Consider the following 19,786-nt stretch of genomic DNA (forward strand, 5'->3'; position numbering starts at 1 on the left):
TAATACAAGCCTCTATATTGCACTATATTGTATTACAATTCAAAGTTTGCCATGCATCATCTCGGAAATAAAGTAGTCAGCGTTATGATGTGTGTATTTTATTTCCTGATTTCCGCAAATTTGTGCCGTTTACAGTTTTCATATGAGTTTCCATATATTCCAAGTGTTATATGAGTATAAGTATTTCATATAAGTGTTGTGTATGCCATGTTGTTGATTTACATATTTATTTAATCATCATTTAAATAATTAACTGCTTCAAAATGCATGTTGTTAACAAAATCATTGTTGAAATATTTGCAGTTAGCCTACTGCACGAATAAAAACAATACTACAGCACAACATAAATGCATCAACGCAACAGTACAATGCGATTTCAGGTTACAAGGCATAAATCTTTATTCCGATTTCAAAATGCGCGCTTTGACAGTTGTAATACATACGCTGAAGTGTCTCGTCCGCCCGCCGAGCTGATGTTCACTACTTTAATGAGTATAAACGTAACTTTTTAATCAGCTGGGGAAATTCCTGACTATAAACGACTAACCATTTACATATTTAGGACGTTTGTGTTGTAAGAATGTACAGGGAGATTAACTTTTTATGATGTCATGAGCAATCCAGTCATTTATATAGATCAGAGATTCTACCCAAGAATAGGAAAAATATTCAGCATACTTATTCATTCCTCGTGTTTGCTAGGTGAGTCAGGGATAGCATAGCATGATATTATACTTAAACCTCTAAAATCACTATGCAATAATAAGTGTGTGAAGTGAATGAGTGTAAACGATGAATGAAATGATCAGAGCGCAATTGCAAGTCTAACAGCCGCATTGCATCTCTATACATCTATCAGAAACTAGGGCTTTAAAAGAGTTAAAGCCTATCTAAAACCTTGATATGAGACACGAATGAGTGTTAAGAGTGCAATCCCAAATCAAATTGCACGTCTCAGAAATCTCACAAGAGTAATATTACATCATACACATTTTCTACTATTTGATATGTCCATTTAAATGTTTTAAACCTTGTACGATAGGATGTTTTTCCATCTCACGCTCTTACGGAGACTGCACGGCATGCATTCTTTATAATATGTTCAGTTTTGCATTTGTTACATATTATATTGGCGGGAAAGAGAACAAAGGAACATGTGACAAATCAGAAACACAACCAAAAGACAATGTGTGACATTACTCCCCCTTGGGTCTCCAGGGTGGATCGGGCAGCCATGTGTCCCACTCACAGGTGTATGCCCCCCCCCCCCCCCCCCCCCAAAAAAAACTTCCGGTCAAAGCCCTGACCACTTCAGGATTTATCCAAATATAGATACACATAATTTTGAGATTGTTAAAGATACATGTACAGATATTGTCTCCACTGCACAAGCCTTATACATACAGTAGAACTGTTTTATCACACAACTCTTTATATAAAGTTAGATATGCTGTATATTATACACCAATCAAGCATAACATTATGACCATTATGAGGTGAAGTGAATAACACTGTTAGTGGGTGGGATATATTAGGTAGCAAGTGAATATTTTGTCCTCAAAGTTGATGTGCTAGAAACCGGAAAAATGGGAAAGTGTAAGGATTTGAGCGAGTTTGACAAAGGACAAATTGTGATGGCTAGACGACTTGGTTAGAGCATCTCCAAAAATGCAGCTCTCGTGGGGTGTTCTCGGTCTGCAGTGGTCAGTATCTATCAAAAGTGGTCCAAGGAAGGAACAATGTTGAACCAGCGGTCATGGACGGCCAAGGCTCATTGATGCATATGGGGAGCTGGCTCGTGTGGTCCAATCAAACAGACAAGCTTCTGTAGCTCAAATTGCTTAAGACATTAATGCACCGTTTACATTAATGCAATGTATATATATATATATATATATATATATATATATATATATATATATATATATATATATATATATATATATATATATATATATATATATATATATATATATATATATATATATATATATATACATATTATTGCCGGGGAAAAATGAATCGTTATTTGCATACAAACAGTCTATGAATGTAAAGCGATATATACACTATATAATCCCAACTGCCTGATATTTTATTTTATTTTTTTTACAATGGCTTAATTGCTTGTATCGTCGCAAGATAATAATTCAAAACTGATAAATGTGACTATAAGGCATGAAAATATTAAGATATTATTAACCTGTAAAGCTGCTTTGAAACAATGTTTATTGTGAAAAGCACTATATAAATATAATTGACTTAAAATTGACAAAAAATGTAATCAATATACAGACCGACCTATTATAAAAGTGATTTGTTAAAAAAAAGTGTTAAAAGTCACTTACGAACACACACAGGTGCTTGCCCTGACCACCTGTGGTCTTGTTGACAGATCCGAACTGACGTCCCTATGAGCCGAAAGCCCAGGTTGCACTGATAAACGACCGTGTCCCTATAACTGGATCCATCACCACTGATGTGGCCGTTAACAATTGGATCCGGAGAATCACAATGACCAGCTGAAAAACATTTAAAGAGGTCAGAATCAACAAACGTCCCATGAAAATGAAAATGAAATCTTGTTTCTAAACAAACACAAATTCAAACTACGAGTTTTAAAAGGCGTGAAGCACAGACACATCTGGTTATTTCCAGAGAGCACTCCGGCAGTCACTGCTTGACATTTTGATGAAATGCCCTCTGTGCTGTTTGGTCAAGCAGCAGGTGATATGTCTGAGGGTCAGCACCGATCGTCAGACAGTGGCATATCTCCGTTTAGCTGCATTCACTGCTTGTTCAAGGATTTTCGCTTTTTTCAGTATTATCTAGCACTACAGAAGTCATAAATCAATATTGCCTAGACAAGACTGTGAGTTTGGGAATGTTGCTCTGAGAAGAACAAAGGATGTTGATCCAGGCACATGTTCTTCTTATAAAAATCATATTGTTCTTAGTGCTAAACAAAAACCTGAACTATACAAGCATAATATAATAGCATATAAGAAAACCTCATTCTTTCCCTCCAGTAAACAGATCTGCTTTTCTCTACTCATGAATAACTCAGTAATAAATAATGTCCAATCACAGAGGATGTCCATCACTGAAAGATGCTACTTACCCAGACATTTGGTCTCAACTCCACTCCAGAGACCATTAGCCTGACACTCCCTCACGTGTGAGCCCACTAAAGTGTACCCTGTGTTACACATGAAGATAGCTGTGGCTCCATAGGTAGTAAGGGTGCCCATCTTCTTCCCATTAGCAGGGGATGGAAGCTCCCCACAGGAAATGACTGGAGGAAATAGTCAGTACAATATCTTGAATACAAATGTCATTTAATCTAAAAAAGGTCACACTGATGATGACGGACACAATATGCCACTCTTATTCATAGTGACTACCAGTAAATGGGTAGGTGAAGGGGCATGGCTAAAAGCAACACAGATGTTTTTATGTAATGATGCACGTCATGGGCAACAGAAGTACACTACCAGACACATTAACTCTTTATTACTAATGTTGTCTCACATTGTACGGAGCCCCTAAAGGGACATGGTGGTGAGAAAAAATATGAGATGGGAGGAAAAATAATAAGTCAATGCTTTTGTGTTCTCTCGCAAATGTTTTGCTTTCCCCCGAGAAACTTTGCGTTCACTCGCAAAAACTTTTGAGCACTTAGTGAGCGAACGCAAAGTTTCTCAGCGGAACGCAAACGTTATTGCTAGGGAGCACAACGTTTCTTGGGGGAATGCAAAATATTTGCGAGAGAACCGAAAAAGCATTGACAAATAACTTTTCCTCCATCTCATATTTTTTTCCAACCACCTTGTCCCTTTAGGGGCTTCGTAACATTGACATTGACACGATGAAGACAAAGAAACGATGACATGATGTGACAAAGATAAATCACACAAAATAAAAATGCACAACAGTGTGACAAACTTATTTTTAGAAGTATAAATATTCCATGCAGTTGCTCATTTAATACAAGGCAATAAAATAATAAATGCTCTTCAAACAACTGTTCACAAAATATTTGAAATCAAAGTATTTAACAATGGGCAACATTTATACATTTTTGTAAATGTTAATAAAAATACAGATGTATATATATATTCACACTCACACATACACACTCACCTAAAGGATTATTAGGAACACCTGTACAATTTCTCATTAATGCAATTATCTAATCAACCAATCACATGGCAGTTGCTTCAATGCATTTAGGGGTGTGGTCCTGGTCAAGACAATCTCCTGAACTCCAAACTGAATGTCAGAATGGGAAAGAAATGTGATTTAAGCAATTTTGAGCATGACATGGTTGTTGGTGCCAGACGGGCCGGTCTGAGTATTTCACAATCTGCTCAGTTACTGGGATTTTCACGCACAACCATTTCTAGGGTTTACAAAGAATGGTGTGAAAAGGGAAAAACATCCAGTATGCGGCAGTCCTGTGGGCGAAAATGCCTTGTTGATGCTAGAGGTCAGAGGAGAATGGGCCGACTGATTCAAGCTTATAGAAGAGCAACTGTGACTGAAATAACCACTCGTTACAACCGAGGTATGCAGCAAAGCATTTGTGAAGCCACAACACACAAAACCTTGAGGCGGATGGGCTACAACAGCAGAAGACCCCACCGGGTACCACTCATCTCCACTACAAATAGGAAAAAGAGGCTACAATTTGCACAAGCTCCCCAAAATTGGACAGTTGAAGACTGGAAAAATGTTGCCTGGTCTGATGAGTCTCGATTTCTGTTGAGACATTCAGATGGTAGAGTCAGAATTTGGTGTAAACAGAATGAGAACATGGATCCATCATGTCTTGTTACCACTGTGCAGGCTGGGGGTGGTGATCTATTGTACATTCAAAGGAAAGCCTTTGGCCTCAGTTGCAGAAGGCATGGGATAACATTAGTGTTGAAGTTCTCAGGAAATATATTGACACTATGCCAGAGAGATGTGCTGCTGAAATTGCTTCAAAAGGTGGACATAACAAATATTAAAGTTAAAAGTGGATAAAAACAGTATGACTCAGTTCATCTGATATTTGATTGTCAGAGCAACCATCGGCATGTTTCATGAACATTATGAAAATAAATCATGTTTTGGAGGCAAAAAAAGCTCAATATTTTCAGATCTGTCAGGTGTTCAAATCATTTTGGCCACCACTTTATATATATACATATATAACCTTGTTTAAAGTGTTACCGTCTTTTGTATTCATAATGACAACATCAACTAGATTCTTACGTTTTCTGAAGGAAATATGAGCAGCGATTGGCTATGTATAAGCATGGTTTTAGGGAGTTATTCTTTGGTATACAGTTGCTAAGGTGTTTCTGAGTGTTTCTGATCACTTAATCTCTCTCTTCAACAACCACAAACACAATTTGAGATTTTATTTATGTCAAACTGTGCATGATTAATTACATGAGAAGCTTTATACTTAGGGTTAGGGTTTGTTCAAATCCAATAACCGTGAGTATGAGCAATATTAATAGTGATGGTTGCCTTAGCAAACAGGACTAATGAATTTTTAGGTGCATGGGCTAGTCATACACCCCACACACATTTATTTTTACGACATACTAAGAAGTCAAATTACAATTTAAGCCCCAGCTGTTTGCATCTGTTCCCTTCATTAACAACTTACTCACCGTGGTGCGTAAACACATTAAAAAATAAGCTGTCTCTCATTAGAATATTTACATTTGCTCTCTGACCTCGAATTAGTTAAAGCATTTTTCACCAAAGAATTAATCACTGTGATACTGTTTACACAGCCTGTCCCTGTGGTGGAAACCGGGCCACGATCAGAACCGACTAAGCAGGGAATGGCGTCTTGCGCGCGCATGCTAAATCCAGAGGATTACGCTTGGATCAGTGGAGAAATAAACGAGATGTGGCATAGAGAGCAGCCAGATTTCAGACATATTAGCTACCCTAATGAATTTGTTTCATTAGCTTACAATGGACGCTGTTTAGTAATTAACAAACTGATCTTTTCGTGAAATCCCAAGAGTGGAATTTGGAATTCAATTGTGCTTTTTTTGTGGGGTCTGCTTAAAGGAATAGTTCAGCCTAAAATGGAAATGTTATCATCAATTATGCACTTTCATGTGATTTTCTTTCTTCTGTGAAACACAAAAGATGATAGACAGAGCTTCTTTTTTCCATACAATGGAAATTGATGATTGATTGTTGATGATGATTTATACAGCCAGGCTCAAAAATTGACAAAAAAGGACCATAAAATGCATCTATCTTTGTAAATGTACATGTCGTGTTTGTGTAAAAGCATTCTTACTCTTGCAGGTGGACTTCTCCTCCAGCCCTTCCCATGTTGCATTAGCTAAGCACTTGATGGTCCTCCTGCCCCCTAGAAAGTAGCCAGGGGAGCAGCTCAGCATTATACGTGCACCAAACTCATTCAGCGAACCCGAGATGAGACGCCACACCATGTGTTCTGAGAGCATGCTCTCAATGTTAGGGCACTGAACCGCTGCAGGACAGAAGGCAAATAATGCATTAATGGAAAACCATGACCTTGTAGGCCCTGAAACTGGAATAACTAGAGCTTACAGGATTTATGGGATAAATAAACAATACCAGTGAAAAGTTTGTGTGCACTTGTCTGAATTTATGTTTCTTATGATCTAAAAAAAGTTTTGATATAAAGGCTTCTTTAGATGCAGGAAGTTACATTACACTAAAATGTCAGTTATTTAATTGAATTAAATTGGAATCATGAAATCATTCTGACAGATGAATTCCAACATAGTGTTTACATGAACAATAAATAAAGTGATCAGGTAGATGTGCACGTTTATACACTATATTGCCAAAAGTTTTGGGACACCTGCCTTTACATGCACATGAACTTTAATGACATCCCATTCTTAATCCGTAGGGTTTAATACGGAGTTGGCCCACCCATTGCAGCTATAACAGCTTCAACTCTTCTGGGAAGGCTTTCCACAAGGTTTAGGAGTGTGTTTATGGGAATTTTTTACCATTCTTCATGAAGCACATTTGTGAGGTCAGGCACTGATGTTGGACTACAAGACCTGGCTCGCATTCTCTGCTCTAATTCATCTAAAAAGTGTTCTATCGGGTTGAGTTCAGGGTTGAGCTCACTGCACGAATATCCACAAGTTTCCCACGGTTGGCGCATACTAACCATCATCCAGCCATTGCTTCTTTTCTTTGTTTTAAAAAGCAGACTTTATGTTTATCTATTTCGAGGTCCTGTATAGAAGACGACGAGCACATGAAGCTTTGTGTTGTGCTGCTTATATTCATCAACCCATGCCCAAAACAAGCTGTCTGTGGATGAGAGTCCGAAGCAAGGACTGCGGAGATAACATTGTCCTGCAGCACATCACAGACGATAAGTGGAATGAGAATTTTAAAATGACATGGTAGTCATTTATGACACTACAGCTGTGTCCCAATTCAGAGGCTGCAGCCTTCGAAGGCGTGGAAGGTCGGACCGAGTGTTGTTAAATGGAACGGTCTAGCCTACAGAGGATTGTTCTAGTCTCCTAGCAACTGCGACAGTTGCCATTGATGAGCGCCAGTAACGTTTGAACTGGACTTTTTTGAAAGTTATATTCAACTGTCTGAAAATAAAACACAACCTGTCTAAAGATGTTCACCTTGGTCCATTTCTCTATATAATAAAGAGTATATACTATATAAAATCCCATCTTAGATGTAAGCCAACATATGAACCGCTTTAATTTACTATTATTATTATTTTTACATTTGTATCATTAGATATTCAAGTAATTTGAAACCAAATACTTACATTTAAATTGCAATCTGGCAATATATCTAAAAAAAAAATCATGTTGTCTCTAGTGTGTAATGAATTCTGGGATAGGCAAGGATGCGAAAGATCCAACTTTTAGATATCAATCTGCATATGCGATAAACATTGGTTATGCTCATCTTTGCTCGCTCCTTTGAAGGAGGCTCTATAAAACGTCTCTATATTTAATGAAGCACATACAAAAGACCTAAACCGGAATCGATGAGACCCTTTTTTAAAGAACACAGAATTTTGTTGCGCATAACCCCTATCGGCATTGGAATTCAGCCCTCAAAGGACTCCTCTGAATTGGGATACAGCTTATATACAACAACAGCTCGTTCCGTACGTCATTATGTCATTGCACATGCGAAGAACTTACAAGTTTCCAATTAAACGAATTAGCAAAGGTTTAAACCCCCTTTTATGAAATTTCAATCGGATTTGGCCAACTCGTTCCGACTGATGTGGTTACATGAGACTTTTTTATTTCTGATTGTGCAACTTGTTCGATTACAAACGGATAAATAGTGTCTATGTAAACGCCGCTACTGTCATATGTTAAAGATAGTTTGTGAATTTTGGGTGAAACTAAACACTTCCTGTTATCTGTTGTTCTAAAAATAGTTAAGTATGTTGGACCGTTCAAACAAAGATAACTTTTGAAAGAGTTTTTGCTCTTTGTAAGTAAAACTAGGAATGGCTTGGCTTTTGTTTCATTTCGTTAGCACATTCAATATTTGAAAATGTTATTGATGTGGATTCGTCTTGAATGTGTGTTTATATAAAGGTGGTTGAAAACTGAAGTGAAAACATAAGGTTTCAGAGTAACAATATTGGAGCCTGCATGGAACAGATGGTCCTTTGATTGAACAGCACAGTGCATAGCTCAGATTCAAAGGAAGCTTAATTTGGTGCGGGCGCATCTAATTTTGAGGGAGGAAAAAAGATTGCAAGCTAGGTCAGGTACACTAAACTAGATCTTAAGTAGACCAAAACATCTTTCCCTCCCTTTTTCTCTCGCATTGTGTTCCCTCTCCATGTTCTACATGACAAAGGCTTCACATCCCTCAGCACACACTTGTTTAGATAATTATAAACACATGATACATCTCAAGCTCTGTAGGATACAGCTAGTCTTAGACGGCGTGGATGTGTCATACTATCATCTGAAATCTTTAGAATTAAAGAACACCTTGACATGGTATTATGTAACGGGGCAGAAGCCTCATCATTTCTCCTTGGTGTTGATGATGACCTCTGAATGCATAATACACGGTTATTTGGCTGTGGGCTCTTTAGTCGGCTTTGTGGGCTAATGGTAATTCAGGTCAGAGGAGGGAGATGCCACATCATACCATTTGTCTTGTTTGAGTTGCCAAACCACAAAAAAATCAAGTCATTATTGTTAATTTTGCCAATTACCTGCCCTACAATACTCTCAGAGGGGGAGCCGAGCGAGAAAGCGGCTGACTGCGGCGGTTCAATGAGGCGGTAGATTTTAACATGCTGTTGGCATAGAAACAGAGGACTTGATTTGCTCACGTAAACAGCGGGAAGGATGTGCCACGTTGCTCCAGGTGCCATCCTCCAGGCAGACGGCGGTGAGCAGGCTGCTAGCGTCGGGCCTGTATCCCTCTTCACACTGATACTGCACTTTACTGCCCACCGTGTACTGGAAGCCGTGGAATGATCCATTAGCAGGAGACTCTGGCACTCCGCAAGATACAGCTGCCAATCAGACACAAACAGCACTGAATGTGGAAAAATGCTATACAGTGTATCTATATAACTGTACAGTTAGCAATGTATATTAGAAAACCTACTCCGCAAGATATGAATATTCAAGTTCTTGCAATACCTAGTTCAATACCTCACTTAATACACAGGAAAAATTATTTCTTAAAAACCAAAGTTAAATAAATTGGAACAGTATTGGTCAAGATGGGCCAAGTCCCATTGATTTACATTCATTTTACCTTTTCTTTTAAAATAAATGATTAATTCTGAATTTTAATATCCTTGTTTTGTTTGTCTGTTTGTTTGTTTGTTTGTTTGTTTGTTTGTTTCTTTCTTTTGTATGCTTTTATAGTTTTGTAGATGTTTTATTATGTGGAAATGTGAACTGGAGAACTGATAGTGAGTGATCAAATGTAAAGGTTAGCATTACGGATTTTTTATTTTTTTTTAGATACCATGCATCAGTAAGTGTTAGAAAATGCATACAGAAATAAAGGTAAAATATAATATATTATAAAAATGACCATTTTATTTTTTTCCGTAGGAAGTAGGAGCTTTGCACGAACACTTGAAGATAGAACAAAAGCATACATTGTAAAGAAAAATAAACGTTTTATTTATTTTAATTATAAACTTGATAGAAATCTGATTCTATTTATGTGGAAAACATTTTACAATAAGGTTCCAGCTACATTAGTTAACATGAATTAGCAATGTGAGAAAAAACATTACTTCCAAAAGTAAAAAAAAAAAGAAAGTAAAAAACATATTTCCAAAGCATTTAGAATTGTATTTAATGTTAAATATTACATTTTTAAAACAATTTAAAAAAAGTTAATCTGTTAATATTATTTAATGGACCTGAGATAACAAACTGACAATGAACAGTTTACTGACATTAAAAATTAAAAAAAATGAATAAATACTGTAAGAAAACATATTGCTTAATGTTAGTTGTAATGTATTAACCTGTTTGCCTACACCCCGCTTTTGAAAAAAATCCTAAGAAATGGCATACTCAGACTAAAACTGATCCAGTTCATGAATCCTTTGCAATAAAAGCATAAGTATGGTCTAATTTGAAAGCAGACACTTGGCAGTTTACTGTAAAGTCAAAATAATAATATCATTATTTTCATAATCAAAAATACTACAAATACAAAAATTCTCTGGAAGCGTTGTTTATGCCAGAGACTTCCTGGAATGTCACATGGTATACCTCTTCTTCATCTGTGCCATATATGGACTAAAATGTGCAACAGGGTGCCCTCAGGCTGTCTGTATGAAACACAACACATCAGAGTATCCAGCGCTCATAATGATTAAATCTGCGCATTTTGGGGAAAGATTGAATAAATATTACTCCTCTGTATAGAAATTTGACACAAACATATGAGAATCTATCAATATTTCTCCACATCTGCACACTTTTGAATTAAAAGCCCTGAGGGATGTTGATTTGTCGCAAGTCTTCTTGACGAGCATCGAAGAGTTTTTTATGAATGGGAGCAGCTGACGCTCATATTACAGTAAAAAGGTACCGACGCCGGTTTTCATATTCATAACTCCTGACACATATTAACAAATTACGGTCACTATAAGATTTTGAGAATAAAACAGAGGTAAAAATTTAAACTTTAGTCTTAGATATTTTTAATGAGTTTGTCAAGTACTTACATCTTACAGTAATTTTGAGATAATTTAAGCAAAGAAAGCTTCAGTGCGTCCACGTCCTTGTGCAGGTTAACAGGTTTTAACTAATGTTAACTAATTGGGACCTTATTGTAAAGTTTCTCCAGAAAAACTGACCTGAACTTGGCTTAAAACTTGACGGTTTGTCAGGTTGTGTTGGTCTCAGGTCGTGTAGCAGACCCCTATTACATGCAACCATTCATATATGAAATTGGCTCTTTTTAACAAGAAAAAAGTTGGTCTTTAAAACTACTACAGGCAGACACAAGCAACCATTCAAAAAACCAATGGGACTAATTAAAGCTCTTCCTTTTTAAAATGATCACATCCTGAATAAAAAGCAGGCCCTGAGCCCTCCTCTACCTCTGTTTGACCTGCTGGCAGACGGCATAGATTGCTCCCACCACTTAAAGAAATTATTGGCCTTAATTAGCGCCCATTCTAGATGCCCTTCGTTACAAATGGGGCCTAGCCAAGGCTATTCAGAGCTCTTTGCAATGGTAAAAGGATATTAGTGCTATGACCTCCAGTCCTTGGAATAGTGTAATTTACCTTTGTGTGATTAAGAGTAATGAGATTCCTTGAGTAAAATCTTTCTGCTGTTGAAATGTATAGAAATTTTGGCTGGCGTCTTTGTGAAACGTCCTTAAAAGGTGCTATTTTAACAGAGGCCCTGGGCAACGTTTTTGGGCAGCAGTAAGAAGCAGCTTTGCATTCACTAGAATGCTCTGACCCGTGGCAGACTGGGTAGCGCACCTGCTCATGACATAAAGCATAAGAGTTGTTTGCTAGCAGGAATGCCGTTTTGATGCCCTGACTGCATGGCCCATGTATCTCCATTTTCTGTCCTATACAAAAAAACTAAAAGAAAAATCTATAAACTATAATGTAAAACTATTTGATTTACTGTTTATATTTTAATTAAACGTCCCATAGGGTGCAAAAGCATACATTTTTTTTCTCCAACTAATAAAAATGGATCATTGCTCAAAATTCCTTAACCATTATGGAAAGACCAGTAACAATCTCATTCCTGTTTCACAATTATTACACAATTTGAAGTGCTCACTATTTGAGACAAAGTAATTGTAAGAAAAAACAAAAAACAAAAACAATTATACATTACCAATAGTTTCCTCATAACTACAAACTACGTTACGTCAGGAACTGATGAATGGGAGTCTTGCCTAAAAGCCAAATCACCTTCGAGTATTACGAGTAAAACGAGCCAATGGTATGAGAATACCCTGGGTCAGCGGAATTTGTATCGCAAACTCCGCCCACCTGCGTGGGTATATAAGGAGCCGCGCGTGCAATCTCACATTATGTTTCAGCTTCAGAGCCGAAGTGTTTCTGTGCTTCACAATCGCCTTCGTAGACAAAGCAACGATTGAGCTCTTCAGCTGGTGTTGCTGGTGTTGGTGCATTCAGCATGGTTTCACGGTCCTGCTGCTGATCTGTGCAGTGATTTGCACACGGCTCGTGTTTCTCCCCTGTGCTCTTCAGCACTGCTGAGCTTATTTCTCTAAAAGAGCTGCATGAGCATGTCTTTTTCAAGATGTCTTCTCGCCCATGTGTTTCTGGATGTGGTCGCATGATTCATCCGTCTGACAGCCACGAACGATGTGTAGCGTGTTTGGGCTTTAATCACGTTGAGGCAGCGCTTGTGGATGAGTCATGTTCCCATTGCGGGAACCCCTACTTTGGTTGACGGCCAGAGTAATCTGAGGGTCATGGTGTGACGAATCTTCATCAGGGCTGCACCCCCCTCCACATTGCAAGCTGTGGAGCTCCCAGCTGAGATGGCTGGTCCCTCACGTCAGGGACCCAGCGTTTCATTCGGTGCTCTGGCAGATGATTCCATGTCGATCACTGCATCACAAGGGGGTCTTAAATCCTCTGGAGATGAGGATTTGGCTGCGCTGTCTCCTTCTGGAGTGATCCTTCCCGAGTCTGATCCAGAAATCACGGCCATGCAGAGCTGATGGCCATGCTTTCCCGGGCAGCTGAGAGCATTGGGCTCGAGTGGAACCCTCCACCATGCCCCGAGCGCTCAAGGCTGGATGACTGGTTCTTGAGGGCGGACCCGCCCCCAGTTGTTGTTCTTCCCGGAGATGCATCAGGATGTCACCAGGTCGTGGAAGTCTCCTTTGACTTCCCGCGACTGGTCAGGGGCTTCCTCTGCCTTCTCTGCCCTCGATGGCATGGTGGCCAAAGGCTACACTGGGGTCCCCCCTGTGGAGCACTCTGTTGCGATGCAGCTGTGTCCTCAGAGCGCCTCCACCTGGCTCGGTGACCCAAAGCACCTGTCCAAGGTAGTTCTCGTCCACTCTCGCGGGAAGGACTTACAAAGCTGCATGCCATGGCCATTCTTCAGGTCCATCATGCCAAGGTGCTCAGGGACATGCACGAGGGCAGGGCTGATTCAGGGTTCATGTAAGAACTGCACATTGCCACCGACCTCACTCTATGGGCGACGAAGGTCACTGTCAGGTGATGTCCACAGGTGATGTTCGCTAACCTCCCCTATCTCCCAGGCTCGCCTCTTTGGCGGCGCAGTCGAGGCAACCCAGAAGCTGAGGATATTAAGCATATCCTGCAGAGCGGGCAGGGCGGAAGTCACAGGGGGGCACCCTCGGCGGCCATCAGGTTCCTGCAGGGTTCCAGAAGGCTGAATGCACCTTGCGCTCAACAGATTCCCTCTTGGGATCTCTCAGTGGTCTTATCTGCACTGCAGAGAGCACCTTCCGAACCATTGGACTGCATAAATACCTTTCTTTGAATGCGGTACTCCTCGCGGCTCTGGCCTCGGTTAAGAGGGTCGGGCACCTGCAGGCAGTTTCAGCTGACGAAGCATGTCTGGAATTCAGGCCGGCTAACCCTCATGTTATCTTGAGACCCCAGCCAGGATACGTGCCCAAGGTTCCCACTACTCATTTTAGGGATCAGGTGGTGAACTTGCAAGTGCTGCCCTGGGAGGAGGCAGACCCATCCTTGGCATGGATCTGTCCAGTACTAGGAGTGTTGCTTCCTCCTGGGCATTTGTGCATGGCGCCTCACTGACAGACATCTGTAGAGCTGCCGGCTGGGCGACACCCAACACATTTGCGCGATTCTAGTGTCTCCGTGAGCCAGTTTCCTCTCATGTACTTGCTTCCAGTGGCCAATATGTTTGACCAGCTCGGTGTCATCGCTTGCTGCGCAATTCCACTCCACGAACTGGATACGTGCTCTATTTTACATGTGTATCTCCACGGTAAGTCTCCTTCGAGCACGTCTTTCCCTTGGCAAGACCATTCTTGCCATCTCCGAGGTTGAAACATTCCACCCTGCGGGCTGGGTACTTCAGAGAATTTCCATATGCATCCCGTACACGGGTCATATGTGTATTCTGTAATGTGTCTTTGGGCAGGCAGTGTGTTGCGAATTTCAACCTGGGATATGCTACCCAAAGTACCTTGGTATTCTTGCATACAGCCTTGCCCTTCACTCGTGCTAGCCTCACGACAGGGAGCTCGGGCTTGCGCAGGACACTGGAAGACAGCCGTAGTGGCAGGATTAGATAGGGGCCCCCATTCGTCAGTCCCTGACATAAAGTAGTAGTGACAGACGTTACGTCCCCGTGCCACTACCACTATACCCCAGACACAGTCTCGGCTCCTCAGCAGGTAACATAATGCGAGATTGCATGCGGCTCCATATGTACCCACGTGGGTTGGCGGAGTTCACAATGCAAATTCCACAGACCAATACCATTGGCTTGTTTTGTAGTACTCAAAGGTGATTGGGCTCTCAGACGAGACTCCCATTCGTTAGTCCCTGACGTAAAGCCTCTGTTACAGAATAACTCATCATATGTAACCGAGACGATTTACTTACAGCTTGCGCTAAAGCAAACCCTCTTTTGGCGTTAAAAACTACTGTCAGGATTTACTAAAGACACACAGTGAAAAAGTAGTGCTGAAAAGTTATTTTTGTGTCTGACATTATTGCATATGCATTTGTAGGAGTTTCAGATAAAAAAATGATGGGAGGAGAGTATTTAAATCAATCATGCAAGAAGATTACTAAGGTTTGTGCACATCAATTTACTGGTATTTGCACCATTATTTACCGCTCAAAAAAATCATGTCTTAAACCTAACGTTAATTTACATTGTTTGATTACGTTAGTCATTATGGAAATGATGAGAAGAAACCTAAAATGCTTTATAACCTTTAATATATTCACCTCTGAAATATCGGTTTGAAAGAGCAAAGTACAGTCTGATTTAGATTATTGTTTGTTTGTTTATCTGTTGCTGGCGGCACACACACACATTAGTTTGGTGAAGTTCAAAAGAGACACTCTTATGGTAAAGACAAACAGTTTTGTGTAATGAAAATGTGTGTCTTTAATTAATTCAGTTGCATTTGACTAAATGATAACTTTTGCCATGAAAACACTGCTTATATGCTTTATATATGCTTTATATTAGAGAGAAAGCGAGCGAGAGAGAGAGAGAGAGAGAGAGAGAGATTATTCTTTTAAATGTTTGGCTCAATTTCCTAAATTACTCATGGAAAGTGCTGTATACAGTACTTATAATCGTCTCATATAACCTGCCTTAAACTTGCACAAATAGCAACTGGAAAATTTAGACCTACATACGGCTCATTCGCTCACTATTTTTACGCACATACACATCTGATCTAAAGATGACTCGTCTTGCTAATGAACGCACAGAAAACCTCCAAAAGAGACCATTTTCTTTGACAATGCTCTGGAACAGAAGACGTGAGGGCTCAGTGCAAAATGAGAAAGTGCAGACAAAACGCCACGTGGGCTGAAGGATAAAATTACCACCTCAATAAAAGAGGAAGGAGCAGAGAAGGAAGCATGAACAATGAAATTAAGAAAACCCGCGACACATCAAACACATTCAATTACATTTCTGTCTTAGTCTTAGCGTGACTGAAGAGTCGCCCATTATGACATTGGGACAAAGGACACTCGTGATCTCATTGCACAGTCCTCGATGGAAGTGTTTAATGGAATAAAAGCGGCTTCTTGTCGAGGCGTGCGGAGGTGCTTTTGAGCACCCCGCAGAATGACACATTTTGTCATATGCGAGGAGGCAGATCGCCTTTTCAAGGCAATTCCCAGACATTTGAATGAGGGACCTGAGTCAGTGAATGTCTCTGAATAGTGTGATTTACCTTGGCATAGTGGAGCCGGATTGTCCCACTGGTAAAGCCCATTGGGATGGAGTCTGCATGTGGCATTTCTGTGACCCACAAGCCTATAGCCAGCATTGCAGTAATACTGGAGTCTGCTGCCTGGCCGGTCTCTCGCCCTATTGATGACTCCTCCTTTCTTTGGTGGATCGTTCACACTGCAGTAGGCAGCTATGGGAGACAGCAGCAATCAGTTTCGTTACAGTATAATGTTAAGGGTGATTCTTGAAAATTTAAACTTGTTAAACCATACATAATATGTCATAATCTAATCATGGCCTTGATCAACCTTTAAGTGGATTTTAGTATAATGTGAAATTTTTTTATTTTGTGCGTGGTGGTAATTCCAATTATCTTTGCGGCTGAGCATATTGCATATGCATTTGTAGGAGTTTGACTTTCAGACGCTAAATTTATGGGAGGACAGTATTTAAATGAGTCACACAATGTGATTTACTAAGATTTGCGCTCATCAATTTAATGGTATTTGCACCATTATTTAACACCCCCCAAAAAGCATGTCTTAAAACAGACAGTTATTTGCATACTTGTTAGTAAATAACACACAGAAATTTCCACTCCCATCCGCGCTATTATGGAATTGCTAATTTGAAGCTAATTTGCCCTGTTTAGTAAATCTGGCCCGTTATCTATTAGAATTTTGCTTCTGAAGTAAATATATTTAGAAATTTTAACTGGAAAACATTTTTTTTCCTTTAGTGAGTGACATTCAACAACCATCACCTAATCTACACAAGAAATCTTTGAATCTGGATATGGCTTCAGCTGGAATAAGGAAGAATGGTTTGTGCCGACCACAATGTGTTCACTGTCCTAAATTGGCAGCTAATAAATGTAATAAAAAATTAAATACAATTCAATGTTTGATTTTTAGGAGATTTCTGTTTACTTTTGTACAATATTTTAGATCTGTGTGGTAAAGTGTAAAGTCTGAGTACTGAAGCAGTTGTCCACTTCTCTAGAAAACTTTTTATTAGACAGACATTTTTATCTAAGAGTAATCCATATTTTCTTGCAAGAAAAATTCTGTACATTTTAAATATCCCATAAGTTAATTTTGTCACATTTTATGGTGGTACACGACCATTTAGATGATATGGACTAAAAGCCATAAATCTCAAATTCTGATTTCATGTAGTCTTTAAAACCGTGTTTAAGTTTGATTCGTTTGATTAAACGAATGGGAAAATGCAGCTTGATGGTTATGAAAAGATCATTAGATCTTGTTTTTGATGTGACAAATACAAGTTTACCCATCATAAAAAGGAAAGCAGAAGCTCGAGGGATGTCAAAGCTTAATCTCACTTCAGACAGATCAAATCAAATGCATCATCACACAAACTCTGCTGAGAGGTCTAGACTTCGCTGCGAGTGATTAACCAGACCTAGCATTAGAAAAAAAGTCCACGTGGCACTGAATTCTAATTTCCGAAAGCCCAACGGACTAAGAAGGGCGGGAAAAACAAGGAGGGCTTGAAGTTGCTTCTGAAAGATGTTTTGTAGAGATAAAAGTGTTATATTTATCAAAAAGTGTTACCTACATCCTGTGATTATTTCAACTCAAGAATCTAAATACACAGTAGCCACTCAGAGGGTTTCAAAAACACAATCCCTCTGAGCAATGTAGTCATTTCTCTTTCTGCCTGCTCATGACAAAATCCAATAAACAGGAAACATGTAGCATCACACTGGAATAATGGGCCTGCATAGGGCACAGCATGTCAGAAAGATCAAATGAAATGAACAGAGAGACCAAGAAATGTTGACAGAGAGGCAGAGGAACTGAAAGAGATGCCAAGTAATCATGGCCACTGGCTTTGCGGCCCATATATCATGTTTAGCCATTGGTGGAAATGTCGGTCAGAAGAATACGACATGGTAGTTATTCAGCAAAATTCATTACTGCATCTTTGACCTCTATTACAGCAGCCTTGCCAATGGCTCCCCTGAGGTAGGATGTCTGGTTCTAGCCTAATGAGGGCTAACGTAGAAAAGGCTGACTTCCTCACTTATTGACCCATTTGGATCCAAAGCAACAACCTTGGAGGGCTAAAAGTTAGGAATAAATCTGGCACACATTTAACTAAATTCTATTGAATGTACTAACAGGTGACTTAGACATAATTGTAAATGTAAGTCTGATTAAGATGTCTGGATGCATCAAATGTGGAATAGAGAAATCAAAGAATCAAACAAATTGAGCTAGAGAAAAAGTGTCTTTTATTTGCCAACGTGTTCCGGTGCACAGGCCTTCAGCAGAAATAAAAGATTAAAGATTTTCTTGATTCTTTGATTTCTCCATTATACAAGTGTTGCTGGTTTTCTGTTCAATAAGTACTTTCTGTTTTTTTTTTATTCTGTTTTTTTTCAAAGTTGTATAGAATAACCCTTACAGTACTTCTGGATGCGTAAAACAATTTGAAATATGAAAAGGTGTAAATATGTTTAACAAACCTGTGTATCGTATTTTGAAGCCTTTCTTGCTGGTCGCATGATCGGTTGACCATCTGAGGTAAAGCTGGTTTGTTTTGCTAGTGAAATTCAATTGTGTGGAGTGGTTCCCACTCAAAGCCACCAACAACGGACTCTGTCCAGATGGCCCTGGTAAATAAAACATCACAAAAACAAGTAAAGCTAAATATTGCAAACCATGAATCTGTTGGGCAACAAGGCAGACAAGACATTAAAAAGGAACAGTGATTCTCAAACTTTTCAAGCCAAAGACCAAACAAAACATCATATCCAAGTTTCCCAAACTCCTTTTTATCCCCGTCACTTGGCTAGCTTCTTGAAGATCTCTAAAAAGGCTCTAAAACACACATACATCACAAAAATAGCATGTAAAAGTTTTACAATAATTTCAAATCCACTAACATCCAATAAAAGCTTGAGCAATGTGTTGTATCTTAAAACTTCTCCTGTCTGTTTAGAAGAGCATGGATTGCTCAAATTGATGCTCAAAACCTAAATGCAATGTTTCTGAGTCAAATGCAGACCACATGTTAAGCATTCCTCATAAATATTAAGCTCAAAGCTTTTTTTAGTTTTTATCATCTCAGTTTTTGGCTTGACTCTTTGCCAATTTTTAATAGTGTGACTTTACTTTAATTTGTCAAATGTGTCACAAATGAGCCTTGAAAACAAGTTAATTGTAATACATTGAAAGGTTGAAGGTTTTTGTTTATCATAATTAATATAATATAATATATTATAATATAATATAATATAATATAATATAATATAATATAATATAATATAATATAATATAATATAATATAATATAATATAATATAAT

The 19,786-nt window shown here is 39.1% G+C and overlaps 1 protein-coding gene across 2 annotated transcripts in view; it reads right to left on the minus strand.

Annotated features, from left to right (window-relative positions):
* LOC307142376 (CUB and sushi domain-containing protein 1) overlaps positions 1-19,786 on the minus strand; it is a 787,545-nt gene that overhangs the window by 60,680 nt on the left and 707,079 nt on the right. For both annotated transcript variants that reach the window (XM_079843154.1, XM_079843155.1), the window contains 6 exons: positions 18,946-19,092; positions 16,453-16,641; positions 9,368-9,553; positions 6,317-6,511; positions 3,122-3,295; positions 2,349-2,522 (listed from right to left, as the gene is read on the minus strand). In XM_079843154.1, coding sequence (XP_079699280.1) covers positions 2,349-2,522; positions 3,122-3,295; positions 6,317-6,511; positions 9,368-9,553; positions 16,453-16,641; positions 18,946-19,092 — 1,065 coding nt within the window. The remainder of the gene's footprint in view (positions 1-2,348; positions 2,523-3,121; positions 3,296-6,316; positions 6,512-9,367; positions 9,554-16,452; positions 16,642-18,945; positions 19,093-19,786) is intronic.

The sequence above is a fragment of the Gobio gobio genome (assembly GCF_949357685.1).
Source record: "Gobio gobio genome assembly, chromosome: 18".
NCBI classification, from domain to species: domain Eukaryota; kingdom Metazoa; phylum Chordata; class Actinopteri; order Cypriniformes; family Gobionidae; genus Gobio; species Gobio gobio.